The sequence below is a fragment of the Lemur catta genome, chromosome 1 (genome assembly GCF_020740605.2).
Source record: "Lemur catta isolate mLemCat1 chromosome 1, mLemCat1.pri, whole genome shotgun sequence".
NCBI lineage: Eukaryota > Metazoa > Chordata > Mammalia > Primates > Lemuridae > Lemur > Lemur catta.
Genome location: NC_059128.1, coordinates 103,984,080 through 104,000,143, shown reverse-complemented (window position 1 = coordinate 104,000,143; position 16,064 = coordinate 103,984,080). Strand labels below are relative to the sequence as shown.

At 38.5% G+C, this 16,064-nt stretch overlaps 1 protein-coding gene across 3 annotated transcripts in view; it reads left to right on the top strand.

Annotated features, from left to right (window-relative positions):
* Positions 1 to 16,064, top strand: part of SIN3A (SIN3 transcription regulator family member A) — a 60,966-nt gene that overhangs the window by 20,656 nt on the left and 24,246 nt on the right. For all 3 annotated transcript variants that reach the window (XM_045532418.1, XM_045532438.1, XM_045532427.1), the window contains 10 exons: positions 164 to 340; positions 5,179 to 5,285; positions 5,959 to 6,241; positions 7,630 to 7,881; positions 8,749 to 8,901; positions 9,042 to 9,200; positions 11,336 to 11,425; positions 13,851 to 13,969; positions 14,546 to 14,756; positions 15,147 to 15,263. In XM_045532418.1, coding sequence (XP_045388374.1) covers positions 164 to 340; positions 5,179 to 5,285; positions 5,959 to 6,241; positions 7,630 to 7,881; positions 8,749 to 8,901; positions 9,042 to 9,200; positions 11,336 to 11,425; positions 13,851 to 13,969; positions 14,546 to 14,756; positions 15,147 to 15,263 — 1,668 coding nt within the window. The remainder of the gene's footprint in view (positions 1 to 163; positions 341 to 5,178; positions 5,286 to 5,958; positions 6,242 to 7,629; positions 7,882 to 8,748; positions 8,902 to 9,041; positions 9,201 to 11,335; positions 11,426 to 13,850; positions 13,970 to 14,545; positions 14,757 to 15,146; positions 15,264 to 16,064) is intronic.

Sequence of the window (16,064 nt, the reverse complement as noted above, 5' to 3'; positions counted from 1 at the left end):
TTTACCAGTTCCCTTTTGTGGGAGATTTGGGTTTCTAATTAATTGTCTTTGTGCATGCAAAGATACACACGCACGCTTTGTGCATTTGTGTTATTTCTCTAGACACATTTGGGAAAGAATGCACAAGCCTTGATGTTTCTTGTTTGCATTTTGTCCACCCCAGGTTTCAGCTGTGCCACAAAGCTCCGGCAGTCATGGGCCCACCATAGCAGCGGTTCATAGCAGCCATCATCACCCAACAGCTGTGCAGCCCCATGGAGGCCAGGTGGTCCAGAGTCATGCTCATCCAGCTCCACCAGTTGCACCAGTGCAGGGACAGCAGCAGTTTCAAAGGCTCAAGGTGGTGTTTAGTTGCTTTTCTTGGGTCAAAAAGTTTATCCTTAGCAGGAAACAACAAGTTTATCTTTAGCAACCTAATAGTGCCAGTGTTACAGCTTTTAACTTGAGAGACGAGTGAATCACAGGAAGTTTTACTTTGTTTTTGTTTTGTCAAATCTGGTTATATTTCCCATCTTGGTACTAGTGCTTTATCCGGGGAAGAATATACTCAAGCAATGTTTGTGGAATGTATGAATGCGTGGTACTTCGGTGTTACCAGGATCGAGGGGCTGTTTTCATACAAAATGAACCCTAAAGTTCAGTTTTTGGATGCTTGCTTTTGAGCCCTCCATTCTTAGCATTGTATAGGTTTTACTGAGCACTCACATGATTGGCTATGGGCATGTACAATAAATTACCCCAGTAATATATTTTACAGTTTAGTCTTTTTATTCCCGTTTATAAATAGCTGAATTGGCTGGCATCTGCAAGTCCATCCTTAGTAAAAAATATGCTCCTTTTGGGGGAACCTTTATGAAGTTTGGGGAAAATTGTAAGTATGAATGAAGTGTCAGTGTTTTCTCCTGAGTTTCTGTGGTAGGTTTTTGGTGCTTTGAAATTCATGAGGCATTGTGGCAAAATGAAGCTTATGTGTTCTCAATTAATCTTATCTCTTTTGTTACTTTTCAAAATGTGTGATTATTGCAACAAGTGTTCCAGGTTTCAATTTTTCTACATTATATAAAATTTAAAATTGAGTACACTGAATATAAATGAAATAACTATAATGAAAGATGTTAGATCATTATTTGGTTCTATCAGCCTAATTATATCAAGTTGCTTGCAGACAGGAGTGAACAATGTACCATTGGAGGCCATATCCATGTGTAGCAAATATTTCTACTTTCTGTTTTCCCTGATACTTAGTTTAGTTCTCCCTGACACTTAGTTTAGTTCTCCCTGACCCTTGCCCTCATTGGTTTGGGTTCTTAGGAACTTGTTTAATATTGGCGTAAGGACATTGAATGCTATATAAATATCATAGAGCACACCAAAACTAGACTATTTATAGGAATTTTGCCAAACTTACTGTCTATATTGGCTTAAATAATGCTGACTAAATTAGCGTAGTCTTTAAAGAGAGTGCAAATTATCTAGGCCTGAAACTTCATTCTGGATTATGTCTTTGGGAAAATTTAAATTAGCAATATTGGTTTTTTTTAAAAACATTTTTATTCTCTGCTTGTAGTGATGGCTATGTACCAAAATGTATTACTGCTGTAGACTTAGTACTGCACCAGGTTCTTAAAATACCTTTTTAAAAACTTGGTTGGGTGTGATTTAATTCCATATTAATCCTGTATTCCGCAGTTAATACCTTAATGTTGCAAAAAAGCTTATAAACTTGCTGTTAAACTAACAAAAACACATTTCTGTAGCCTTTTTCAACCAGCCCTGTCAAAGCACAACACTTGTTTTACTCACCTTTCTCACAGGAGTCTTGGGTATAAGTATATGGATTGTGCTTTGTCTTATAGAAACTGGCAAAGAAACAAGGAAGGGCTTTGGATTTGGGGTTATAGAGTGAGTCATGGGTAGAGTTAGGATTACTTGCTGTATTCCTTTAGTTACAAGCTCTTGTCTGTATTCCTAAATAAAATAACTTGTTGAATTTGTTTCCTAATAAGAAGAGGCAAGATGCTTCTGTGTCTTTGTGTAATTTAAGTCAGTATTCCCACATTACCTGCCATTTTTGGATCAGTACTAAAATGCTTTACAAGTGTTTGAATCAACTTCAATAAATCATTTATATTCTATAATAAGGAAATATCCTGTGAGAATGCTTGCTTACATTATTTCAAGCATCAACATTGTCCATACTTTTTGTATGTCTTTGGCTGATTGGTGACAAGAAGGAATTTGAGTAATTAATTTGAGGCATGTTTGTTGAATGCCAGCAGCGCTGATATTTGGAACATATCTAGCAAGTTCTCTTTACAGATGCTTGTGTTTGTCTCCCCCAACAAGATTATAGACTTCAGGAGGTTCAGGACCTCAGTAATAAATTTCTGGTAAAGTGAGCCGGGAAAATTCATCAACAGAGTCCAAGGGCACTTCCCAAGTGCTTCCTTAAATCTGTAGCTTCTAGATAACTGCATCTAAGTTGATTTTTAAAATTATTTTTTCATTTTTTATTTATTTTGATTTTTTTAGAGACGGTATCACTCTGTCGTCCAGTCTGTAGTAAAGTGGTGCAATCATAGCTCACTGTAACCTTGAAATCCCGCCTCAGCCTACCAAGTAGCTAGGACTACAGGGGCACACCATCACAGCTGGCTAATTTTTTAAATTTTTTTTGCAGAGATGGGGTCTCACTGTTTTGCCCAGGCTAGTCTCAAACTTCTGGCCTCAAGTGATTCTCCCTCCTCTGCCTCCCAAAGTCCTAGGATTACAAATGTGAGCCCCTGTGTGCCTGGCTTTTTTTTTTTTTTTTTAAGTTGTGGGTTTTAGAGCTGCTTTTATAACTGATTTTTAAACCGTGGCTCACTATGACTTTCAGTACTGTTTTCTTCCAAATATAGTCATATCACAAAAAATTTCTTTCTTTTGGGTTTCTGTACTTTTTCTCTCTCTGTGATAGTTATACCATATTATGTTTGTTTATTTTTGTTTTTTTGGTTTTTTTTTTGTTTTTTTTTTGAGACAGAGTCTCACTTTGTTGCCCGGGCTAGAGTGAGTGCCGTGGCATCAGCCTAGCTCACAGCAACCTCAGACTCCTGGGCTTAAGCGATCCTCCTGCCTCAGCCTCCCGAGTAGCTGGGACTACAGGCATGAGCCACCATGCCCGGCTAATTTTTTTTTTTTGTATATATATTTTTAGTTGGCCAGATAATTTCTTTCTATTTTTAGTAGAGACGGGGTCTCACTCTTGCTCAGGCTGGTCTCGAACTCCTGACCTCGAGTGATCCACCCGCCTCGGCCTCCCAGAGCTAGGATTACAGGCGTGAGCCACCGCGCCCGGCCTGTTTATTTTTGATAACTCATCTTTTGTTGTGTGATGATAAATGCTGTTCTTAAGTATCTTCCAAGGTCTTTGTTCCTTCTGCAAACTTAATGAGTTTTGTGTTCTGTCAGCTTGGTCATTAATGAAACACATCAGTGTGGAAAGTTAGGAATATGAATTAAATAAGCCATTGAATTTCAACAGAAATTGTCATGTTATTTTTAAATTATAGAAAAGCCAACCATCGAACAAGTGGTTATTGATCAAGTATACAATCTGTACTGTATCATTACTGAGATTCTCTGATTAACCATGGCCATAATGAAAGTTTGGACAACTCTGTAAATACCATTTGTCTCAGTCCATTAGTGCTACTATAACAAAATACCTGAGACTGGGTCATTTATAAATAATAGAAATTTATTCCACACAGTTCTGGAGGCTGGGAAATCCAAGATCAAGGCACTGGGAGGTTCAGTGTCTGATGAGGGCCTGATTGCTGCTTCCAAGATGGCACCTTGACCTCTATGTCCATACATGGTAGAAGGCAGAAGGGCAAAAGGGACCACAGAAGGGCAAAAGGGACCCCTCAGTTCCCTTATAAGGCCGCTAATCCCATTCATGAAGGTTCCACTCGCATGCCTTAATCACCTCCTTCTTAATAATACTACCACATCGATAATTAAGTTTCAACGTATTATGAATTTTGGGGAACACATTCAGACCATAGTACCATTTAATGGTTTATTTGAACATAAATGTTTCATTTCACAATATAGTAAAAGAGTATGGCTTATATCAGATTAGGTGTATATTTCTGAAACTTTATGAAACTTGATATTTTGTGTAATTTAAGATACTTATCCCAGGGTGTATAGGAAACACCTTAGAGGGTATTTGGTATTTCCCTTGGCTATCTCCTGAGTAACCAGAAATTAAATTGTCCTAAATCAGATTCAACTTTTTAGTCCTTCAAACATTTTCCTTTTTGTGGTGGATCACTTTGGAATGCTGGCTCTCCCTTATCTACCATATTCACTGAATCCCCGAATCCTGTCACTTCTACCTGCTAAAAAGCCTTTTACTCTATGCAGCTCCTTGTTATTTTGGTCAGTACTGTAATTCAAATCACTGTTCTCACATGAGTTATCCAGTTATCCCTATAACATAACTGGTCTTCCTACTTTCTTTCAATCTATCCTACCCTGTGCCAGTTTTTTCTCAATACTGTAGCCAAATTGAGTACATGAAAATGCAGATGATAAAAATCTAAATTGCTTTTTAACAAGATTTACAAGTCTTTTCAGGATCTAGATCCTGCTTTTTTTCCTGTCTTATCTCTTGTTTACTATTCTTTCCAATACTCTTCTTCATCACAAATCCCCCAGCCAAACTAAACAGTTTTCAGATTTCCAGATGTGCCATATGGTGTCCTCTAGGCATTTGGTGATCACCTACTTAGACACTGTGTTACGATTCCCAACTAGATGTGAACAAACTTTTGTAGAGTAGGGGCTGTGAATTATTTGTCACTGAATCCTTAGTAACTGCATTGGGCCTGGCACGTTGTAGCTTAGTAGCTTCATACTTGTGAAATGAATGAATGAATGAATGATATTTTAATGTGATTATTCTTTACTGATCCTTCTGTCTAAAATTATCCAAGGCAAGGCTATAGATTTTATGAGGTCATTTTTATTTTACGCTTGAGTTTTAGTATTGGCATCCATACTGACTTTCAATATTTTTTATCTATTTCATTTACTATGTTAAGTTTATTTAGGCATAAATCATTTTTTTAAAATAATTCTTGGCTTATTTTCTTTTTATAACTTTGAGATTTATCCCTGCCTCAGGTGGAAGATGCGCTATCCTATCTTGACCAGGTGAAGCTGCAGTTTGGTAGTCAGCCTCAGGTCTACAATGATTTCCTTGACATCATGAAGGAATTTAAATCTCAGAGGTAAAAGACATGTGTGGTTGTACTCAAGCTTTGTGCATTCATTTTGAAAGTAAGAAGATACAGCTTATTCTTACCTGCTGAAAGATAAAGGATACTCCCTTTTGGGGGTTGAACTTTCAGTATCGTGCCTTTATTTTTTGTATTGCTTTCTTGATGGAAATTACAGCCACTAGACTTTTGTTTTCTCTCTGTTGGTAAATTTTTCTTAACTGAAATTTTTCCTAGTGCTTCATCTCAGTTAGGGAAGTAACACTGGTAATGACTTAGGCTATTTGATTTTTGAATTGGTTTAAGATACCCTGATGTTCTGGCATGGTTCACTGTCAAAAAAGAATAACTCATCTGAACAATATAGACACATACCCAGTAAGTGATTTATACTGGTGTATGGAAGGTTGGGTCTTGTTTGGGGTTTGCAGCTTTATATTTATTATCTAAGTATCTGCTTGATTGTTACTATAAATGTATATTCTTTTCAAAATTGTGACCAAGCCTCTTTGGATCTAAAGCTAAATGGCTTTGGAATTTCAGGGATCTTTGTATGTTGTTAATTTTATAATGTGTAAGTTGATGTATATCCTGTGTAGAGAAAACCGGTGGAAAGTATATTGTTTTCTTTTTAGGATGTTAGTCAAGCTTGCAATCCATTATTTCTCTTTTTGTTTTTTATCAGCATTGACACTCCAGGAGTGATTAGTCGTGTGTCCCAGCTGTTCAAAGGCCACCCTGACTTGATAATGGGCTTTAACACCTTCTTGCCCCCTGGCTACAAAATTGAGGTGCAAACCAATGACATGGTGAATGTGACAACTCCTGGCCAGGTTCATCAGATCCCCACCCATGGCATCCAGCCCCAGCCTCAACCAGCACCCCAACATCCTTCCCAGCCTTCAGCCCAATCAGCCCCAGCTCCTGCCCAGCCAGCTCCTCAGGCCCCACCTGCCAAAGTCAGTAAGGTGAGCACTTGGAAAATATTACATCGTGTGAAATGCATCCCTAGAAGGCACCCTCCTTTGACATTTCCCTTTATGTAAGTCTTAAATAGAGATACAAGTTACAAAGATTTCATCAGAGAAGATGCAGTAGTCACATCATCTTGTGAATCACATAATGTGGTTCACATTTACATACCATATATTTAGATATCTATTTAAATCAATACGTCAATAAACTCCAAGCACTTTTTTGTCCCCAATTTCTGCTTATTATACCCATGAACATCCAGACAGGTGGTAACTTTTTTTATATAGTAGTACTTTGACAGCACAGGCAGAAATGGTCATTTTACCCATGGTCATATTGTCCTACTGCCCACAAGGTCATCTTTTTATAAAAGTTATTCCACTTACTAGGTTAGGTCATAACAAGCTAAGCACAAGATCCTGCTGATGATGATGGGGTGTACTTGGTCTAGAACTGCACCGTCTGATACAGTAGCCATTAGCCATGTATGACTAGTTAAAATAAATTGTTTTTCACTTGTACTAGCTACATTTCAAGTGCTCAGTAGCCACACATGGCTAGTGGCTATTGTATAGGATAGTACAAATAAAAAGCAAAAAGCATTTTCTTCATCTCAGAGAGTTCTATTGGACAGAGCTAGCCTTTTTTTTTTTTTTTTTTTCTTTTTGAGACAGAGTCTCACTCTGTTGCCCAGGCTAGAGTGCCATGGCGTCAGCCTAGCTCACAGCAACCTCAAACACCTGGGCTCAAGCAATCCTCCTGCCTCAGCCTCCCGAGTAGCTGGGACTACAGGCATGCGCCACCATGCCTGTCTCATTTTTTCTATATATATTTTTAGTTGTCCATATAATTTCTTTCTATTTTTAGTAGAGACAAGGTCTCGCTCTTGCTCAGGCTGGTTTCGAACTCCTGAGTTCAAACAATCCACCTGCCTCATCCTCCCAGAGTGCTGGGATTACAGGCGTGAGCCACCGCGCCCAGCCTCGAAGACTTTTTTATATGGATTTACTGTAACAATTGAGACGTCGTCTTTTTTGACATTACAGATCTGTGTAGAATGAGGTTTTTTTTTTCCCTATCTATGCCTGTTGAGCTAGTGAGATTAAAAATTGCATATGAAAAAGTATTCCCTATAATTGGGGATGGCTCCAGTTTTAAAGTTTTATGTAGAAAATCTGGGACTGAGCTATTAAGAACATGTGAACCATGTATAACTCCTACCCCTGCCCAGCATTGTTTCAGTTGGGCTAAAATGGCCTGGCCTGAGTGAATAAGTAAAGGAGATAAGTTGATCAGACACCTTTCTCTTTAGTTTGAACTTTCTTTCCCTATGTCAAACCCTTTGTGCTCCTGAGGAGAATAAAGACTTTTTTCTTTTTAGCCTTCCCAACTACAAGCACATACTCCAGCCAGTCAGCAGACTCCCCCACTCCCACCATATGCATCCCCACGTTCTCCACCGGTCCAGCCTCACACACCAGTGACAATCTCATTGGGAACGGCCCCGTCCTTGCAGAACAATCAGCCTGTGGAGTTTAATCATGCCATCAACTATGTTAATAAGATCAAGAACAGATTCCAGGGCCAACCCGACATCTACAAGGCGTTCCTGGAGATTTTGCACACATATCAGGTAAGAGGTTGCCCATTAAGCTTGTCTTAACCAGTCCACCCTCTGAGGCCATCTAGTCCAAGAAGAACTTGAGTAACCATTACTGTATCCATTAATTCTTACTGGAAATTAACCAGTTATGAAACAACTATGATGTGTGTTTATAAAGCCAGTTTTATTTGCCTAACTTGATTGCCCTGTAGCATGGTTAGGATTTTTTTTTTTAATTTTTTGAGACAGAGTCTCACTCTATTGCCCAGGCTAGAGTGCGATGGTGTCATCTTAGCTCACTGCAGCCTCAAACTCCCAAGCTTATGTGATCCTCCTGCCTCAACTTCCAGAGTAGCTGGGACTATGTGTTTGCTCCACCATGCTTGGCTGATTTTTCTTTGTTTTGAGACAGGGTCTCACTCTTGCTTAGGCTGGTCTCTGACTTCTGGCCTCAAAAATCCTTCTCTTCGGCCTCCCGAAGTGCTAGGATTACAGGCGTGAGCCACTGCACCTGGCCCCAGTCAGGATTTTTAAAGTCACTGGCCTGTGACATGAATGTCTGTTTTATCAGGGAAGTTTAGAGGATGATTTGTGTAGTCTAGTTAATCTACAACAGAAGATGGAGAAATTTCTCTAGTGTTTATCAGTTGTTAGTGGTTCCCTAGGCATTCACATTTACTACTCTGGTGTTACAAGTAATTAATTATCATCCATCATCTTCTGCTCCTTTCTCAACTTAAAAGTCTGCAGTCAAAACAGATGCTAAGAGCATAGACTTTCTTAAGTACAGCCTAAGTAGATAACAGTGCTCCTGTCAGACATTCCAGAAAGTGCAAAGGTGAGTGATTCAAAAGAGTGGCCCTCTAATATGATCTCTTCTTCTTTACAATTCTTTAGAAAGAACAGAGAAATGCTAAGGAAGCTGGAGGAAACTACACCCCAGCATTGACTGAGCAGGAGGTATATGCCCAGGTGGCTCGTCTCTTTAAAAACCAGGAAGATCTGTTGTCAGAATTTGGACAGTTCCTACCGGATGCCAACAGCTCCGTGGTGAGTTTTATTTAGAAGAAGAATTACACTATTTAGGATTCTCGTCTTAGATAAATTGGAAAGTTATAATCAGAAGAGAACTTAGATGGTATTTACTTGTGTTGATAAGAGCGTTTATCTCTTTCATGTGTCTTAATCAGCTTTTAAGCAAAACAACTGCTGAGAAGGTTGATTCTGTGAGAAACGACCATGGGGGCACTGTGAAGAAGCCCCAGCTGAACAACAAGCCGCAGAGGCCCAGCCAGAATGGCTGCCAGGTCCGCAGGCACTCTGGACCAGGAGCCACCCCTCCGGTGAAGGTGAGAATGGGCAATGGCTGTTCATTTTGACTTTTACAAGCAATTCTAGTGGACAACTACTCCAGGGGTGGTCACATGTTATTATCTTAGGCGTGTTGAGAGTTGGATCCTAGATGTTCATTCGGAGCAAGTTGCTGTTTGTCAGAGAAACTCAGTGCAAAGTTTTCTTATCTGGCTTTGCAAAAGAATATTAATATAACACTAATTACTTGGCCTACTGTGCTTTTTTCAGTTCTTATTGTATTTTTCCTGTATTATCTGTTTGCTATGAGATGTCTTCTCATTTTTTTGTTTGTTGCCAAGGATTTCCAAGGCTCAAATATTTTTTTCCCTTCTGATTTGGTGCTTTAAACCTACTTTGTGCTAAGAAAGAAGATTCCTTTTTTTTAAACCTCCCAAACATATTTATAAAGGGCCAAATATACATTCCAATTGTATACTGAGTTACACAATTTGTTTAAAATAGATTAAAACCAAAATATTACCACCAATACCCACATTTATGGATAAAATATATTTTAAACATTTTTTATTGATACATAATTTATATATTTGTGGGGTATGTGTCATATTTTGTTACATACATAGAATGTGTAATGATCAAGTCATGGTATTTTAGATATCCATCACTTTGAGTATTTGTCAATTCTGTGTTGGGAACAATTCAGAGAAGATTCTTGAGCTTGATAATTGTTTCAGAAATAAGTGCGTGGTCTCTAAGTTCATCTTGGAAGTAAAGTGCATGTGATTTGTGAGATCTCTTTGGTCTAGAGGCCTATCCTACTCAAGGCTCTTTGTTGGGTTGCCAGAGCTCGCTCTCTCTCTCTCTTTTTTTTTTTAAGAGACAAGGTCTCACTCTGTCACCCAGGCTGGAGTGCAGTGGTGTGATCATAGCTCACTGTAACCTCGAACTCCTGGGTTCAAGCGATCCTCCTGCCTTGGCCTCCCAAAGTGCTGGGATTACAGACGTGAGCTACTGTGCCCGGCCAGGTTTGCCAGATCTTATCTGTATCATCTTAATCTCCAAGGCAGGACCTTTGGGCTGTAGCAGAGGGAAGTCTTAAAAACTGTCAGTAACCCATCACATGATGTTTTTTGTTATAGAAAACACTGATGGATAGTCTGCCTATAGAAAGCTAAGCTTGCTCTTTTCTTAGATGTAGTCTATCTGTGATAGGGAAAGGGCTAGTTGTATGTATTGAATGTTGAATTCTTTAGTAAACTCTAAAGCAGTATGTAATATGGAAGAGACAGATGTGTCTGCAGAATTTAATTAAAGAATAATCAGAGTTAGTGGTATTTCTAATAGAGGCAGCAAGAAGCAGCTCAGATATGCTACATTCTTGGATTTGTCTCCGCCCACACTTAGTTACCCACAGGTGGAAACAATATTTTAGGGGCTTACAATTCTCCACCTACTTTCTCTTTAGGCAGTGTAAGCAGAGGCTATGGCTCCTAAGAAAGTATACTCTGAGATGGCCAAGGTAAATGTGCTGCTTCTCACACAGTTTGTGCGTTTCTTCACAGATAGTGAGAGGTGGGGATTTTTAAAAGTAAATTCTTGCCTGACAGAGTTATATCATATTCATTCCCTTTAAAAGAACAATATTAAATTGGTCTGAGTGGGTATTGCCAACAAGGTAGTTATTTCTTCTATTAGGAAAATAAACTGTTTTTTTCATGAATTTTTTAATTGACATACTATAAAGGTTAAAGGTTGATTTCTATCCACTCCAGGCAAGTGTGCCAGCTCTTTTTACAAACAACCTCTTCTCCCTCAACAGGTAGGAAAACAAGACAGTGGCATTAGATTCCAAATAAAGTTACTTTTGGCCTCTGGAAAAAGTAAGGATATTAATTCTAATACTTTGTCACAGTAATGCTGTGATTCATTTCTGGAGAGAACATTTAGGGAGTAAAATGAACTGTGAACCTCTGGTGGAGAAAGAAACTAACAGGCAAACTGAAGTAGAGTAGAAATCATTGAGAGTGTAAAGTGAGTTAGTGACTTGAATTCTCTCATTTGTTTTAAATTATTAATCACTGGTTTCCATGATGAAACCATTGAATACAGACGAAAATAAGAAAAATCTACTGTTTGAATCTTACATGTTTGTATTTTTCCTCCTTTGCAGAAGAAACCGAAACTGCTCAGCCTAAAGGACTCTTCTATGGCAGATGCCAGCAAGCATGGTGTAGGAACTGAATCATTATTTTTTGATAAGGTAAGTAAATGGATGAGTTAGATTTGATAGTGGCTATTAATGTGAAAAGAAAATCACGCCATCCCCAAGAAGATTTTGTTTTAAAGGCATCAAGCTGATTAGGACTTTATATTTTTTAACATAGTTTTCAAGTTGTAAGTCCTTTCAGTCTCCTAGTAGCACTGTTAGGGTAGCTAGAGAATTGGTAGCATTGTCTGCTTTATTTTTGTGAAGTAGTTTGTGGCAGAAGCTGTTTCTTTTTCTTTCTTTCTTTCTTTTTTTTTTTAGATAGAGTCTTTCTCTGTTGTCAGGGCTAGAGTGCAGTGGCATCATTGTTACTCACTGTAACCTCAAACTCCTAGGCTCAAGCGATCCTCCTGCCTCAGCCTCCCTAGTAGCTGGGACTATAGGTGTGTGCCTCTGTGCCAGCTAATTTTTCTATTTTTTTGTGGAGATGGGGTATCGCTCTTGCTCAGGCTGGTCTCAAACTCCAGAGCGCAAGCAATCCTCCCGCTTCAGCCTCCCAGAGTGCTAGGATTATAGGCGTGAGCCACCTCACTGGGCCAGAAAGCAGCTTTTTAGAAAATGCATCATGTTCCTCACAAAAGATGTTTGGAGCTCCCCGTTGTATATCCAGGTCTCTACAATGGAGAGTATAGGTGCCTGCATCAATTGTTGAGAACTTAAGATGACTTGTAATCTTGTAATTGTTGAGATACTTATTTGTGGTATGCAGGTATAGGGTTCGTGGGAATTCTGATTTAACTGTATGTTTTCAAAGCTCCCCAGGTGATTCTAGTGAGCAGCCGAGTGTTGAGATTACTGGTGTAAATGGTGTTGTGTGGTGCCTTAGTTTGGCTCTCCTCCTGTGTCTGACTTCCTCCTTGGAGTCAAGTTGGTGATTAGCAAGCAACTTTCATCAGGGTAGTTGCAGCTGTTGGGCTTTTTGCTGGCAGGAACCAGCCCAGATTGATATGTGGTGATTTACTCTATCCTGCAAGTCTGGGGTTTTGGAAAAGGGCAGATGATTTAACATCTCCATGATTGGTACCTTGTGATCCCTCTCTGTCTCCTGTGCCTATGTGACCTCTCTTGTAAAAGAGGCTCTGACTCGAACCATTTCTGAGGTCTGCTTGGGCACTTTGTACTTTAGGCAGATGTAGAAGTCCAGGTCACAACCAATAAATGGCAAGAAAAGGGTGAGGAGGGGTAACTGTTACAGATTAAATAAGAATTAAGAAATATATAAGCCAAACATGAAATGCAGACTTTGGATTCTGAACTTAATTTTGAAAGACATTTATTAGACAATTCAAATTTGTGCATAGACTTAATATTAAATGCTATTAAGTAATCTTTTGAAAATAAGATAATTTTTAAGAGGAATGGTAATTTTAGGAGTACTTTTTCTTAGTGATACATACTGAAGTATGTATAGATGGAATGTCTAGAATTTGCTTTGAATTTGGTGGGGAAATGGGTATAGATGAAATAAAATTTATTATATATTGATCCTTGAGGTTTGGTAAATACATAGGGTTCATTATTAGACTTCTATAGTGTTTCTTCAAAAGCTAATAAAAATTAAATAGGGTATAATAGTATCAAAGGTAAAGTACTCTTTCATATTTAGTTTTAAAAGCCCATATTCTCTATAGTGTCTCCTAATGAACAGTTAAAAAGTATACGGAAGTCTAGAGCAGGGGTTGTTGATAAGCCATTTGGTGTGGTAATGGTCTGCAGTCCACACCAAAAGACCACAATGCTAAATATTTACTTTTGGAATTGAAACTACATCAGTCATCTAGCCAGGTTAGTTTTACTTTGTCTATGCCATTGAACATTTTAGGTTTTTGGATATTAAAATGCTCAACATTGTAAATAAAGGAAGGAAAAGGTTCAGGTCAGAGGACAGAAGTATTTTATTTTAAAAGGTCATCATTCAGGGTTACCAGAATTTGTAATAGTGTTGCAAAGATTCTTGCTGTAAACTTCTGTTAGGAGAGGCAACAAAAGCTTGCATAACTCTGATATGGTGTAGAGAATCAAGCATATGAGAAGGTATACTCCAGGATCTCACTTCTTAAATTTTTGTTGTGGAAAATTTTGAACATATACAAAACTAAGAATAATAAAACGATCCCTGATGTCCCTACTATCCGGCTTCAGCAATTCCCAGATCCTAGCCAGTGTACTCATTTCATATGTACTGTCACCCATCCCAGATAATTTGGAGACAAATCGCAGATATTATTTCATCCATAAATATTTTAGTAAGTTCCTTTTTTAAATGATTCCTTTTTTCAAACACAATCATTATGACATGTAAGAAAACTCACATTGATTCCTTAGTATCGTCAAATATCTGTTCAAATTTCCCCAATTTAAAAAAAGTCCCAGATCTGAATTCCCCACTTAACCCTTTTTCTTCTGGTTGTCTCCAAAGGTCCGAAAGGCTCTTCGGAGCACAGAGGCATATGAAAATTTTCTGCGCTGTCTTATTATTTTTAATCAGGAGGTGATCTCTCGGGCTGAGCTTGTGCAACTAGTCTCTCCTTTCCTGGGGTAAGTGAAGTTAGGGGCTTAGCCCTGATGCATGATATGGAGGCCAGGTAATACCTTATCTGTGAGAGTATATGATAGACAGAGTTAATTTAATTGAAGTAGGATGGTTAACTCAAATGTTAGTGTCAAAAGAGTCCTGAGTAAGTTTTCATTCCAACTCTAGAGGTGAGAAAATAGAGAGGGCACGGAGGTATTTGTTGACTAATGGCCAAGACTAGTGGTCTCCTTGTCCTCTGGCCAGTGCTGGATGTTTATAGAGATAAAACTCTTCCAGGGTTCTAGAATCTAGAATGTATTTGACAGCCTAAGAATTATGTGAACATTAAAGCAATATTCTTGATCAAAAGAATGGCTGGTTATTGCCTGGTGCAACTCCTTTCATTACCACTTTCATTGATCTGAAAGTATTCTGTAAGAAAAGGGGAAACCAGATACTCAGAAGCAGTGCTTCTTGGGAGGGAAATAATTTTTCTCTGGTAGTGGAGTTCTGACCCCAAAGCAAATGGTGGTAGTTGCACCTCAGGATAACTGCATCGTGTTTCTAATTGCTTACTAGTTTTTGGTTTGATTCTTTAGGAAATTCCCTGAATTGTTTAATTGGTTTAAAAACTTTCTGGGCTATAAAGAATCTGTACATCTGGAAACTTTTCCAAAGGAACGAGCCACAGAGGGCATTGCAATGGAGATAGATTACGCCTCTTGTAAACGACTGGGCTCCAGCTATCGAGCCCTACCGAAGAGTTACCAGCAGCCCAAATGTACAGGACGGACTCCTCTCTGTAAAGAGGTAAGGCCTTCCCCAGCAAGGGTGAGGGTCAGCCCTGCATCCTGAGCTTTCTGCAGAACTAGAGATTGAGTGAGCAATGTGGGGATCTGGAAATAAGAAAAAGCGAAATAACCAAAAAAAGAAGAATAAAGAGATTGAGAATTTATATGCATGTATGATGAAATCAAGAACATTCTCCATCTTTTTTAAAAAGAAAATGTTTTCCACTTGTATTCAGAACCTTTTACGTACTAATAATCCTTTTGTAAACTTGCTAAAGGTGAAATTTGTGGAGTAATGTTAGCTGTTTCTCCCCTCCCATAGAGTTGTGACTATCTTTTTAGTGAGAATATTCAGTCACCAGAAAGCTTTTTTAGGGTTTTGTTTCAGTCTCTCTTCTTCTACCCAAAGGTTTTAAATGACACCTGGGTTTCCTTCCCTTCATGGTCTGAGGACTCTACCTTTGTCAGTTCCAAGAAGACTCAGTATGAAGAACATATTTATCGTTGTGAAGATGAACGCTTTGAGGTAAGAGCTCCTTTGTCATTTGAGGTTTGGGGAGACAGGAGGTGCTAAGTGAAAGGCTATCTTTTCATTTCAGGGTTTGAGGGTTGGCTCTTTAAAATTGAAAAGCCAGAGGCTCACATTCTTTTGTGGCAAATGTTTTGTTGTGTTACTTACCATGCTTTATGCAAATATTTTAGTAAATTTTTATGCCAAATGTGACCTTTTTTAGACAATTGAAATTGTCCATTGATGACTGACTAATAGTCATTTGGATTTTGAGTGACATTTTAAAGATTATTGTGTTTTACGTGGTATAGAAAATCAGTATCCTAAGGCCTTTCTTGAAGATGTTTTTAAATGATTTATAGAAGGTCTGTGTGTATTGTTACTCTTAGCAGATATTTTGACATAGTTCACAAACCAGCTCTGCTGTGAGAACTGGAATTCTCTCGTATTTCTGGTATTGATTTGGCTTCTTTTGAAAGAAAGTAAAATTAGAGACTTTTTTTTTTTTTTTTGCGTTTGGATTCAGTTGGAAGGGACTTTATTTTAAAGTAGTTGAGAAGGGAAGAGTGGAGTGAATGAATGAGTTGGTAGAGGGCCCCTATATCAGGCATGGGGGAGCATTGAAAGCTCAAAATCCTCAGTGTGTTTGATATTTGGCTTGCTGTATCATCACCAAAAAGGGAAGTTCAGTGTGTCTAAAGAGGTAAAATGACATGTGTCCTATTTATTGTATCTAGTACATTAAATAAACTGGCTCTGCTTATTCATATGGATGGGAGATACCTTCCTTTTTTTTTTTTAATCTGTAGTGATTTA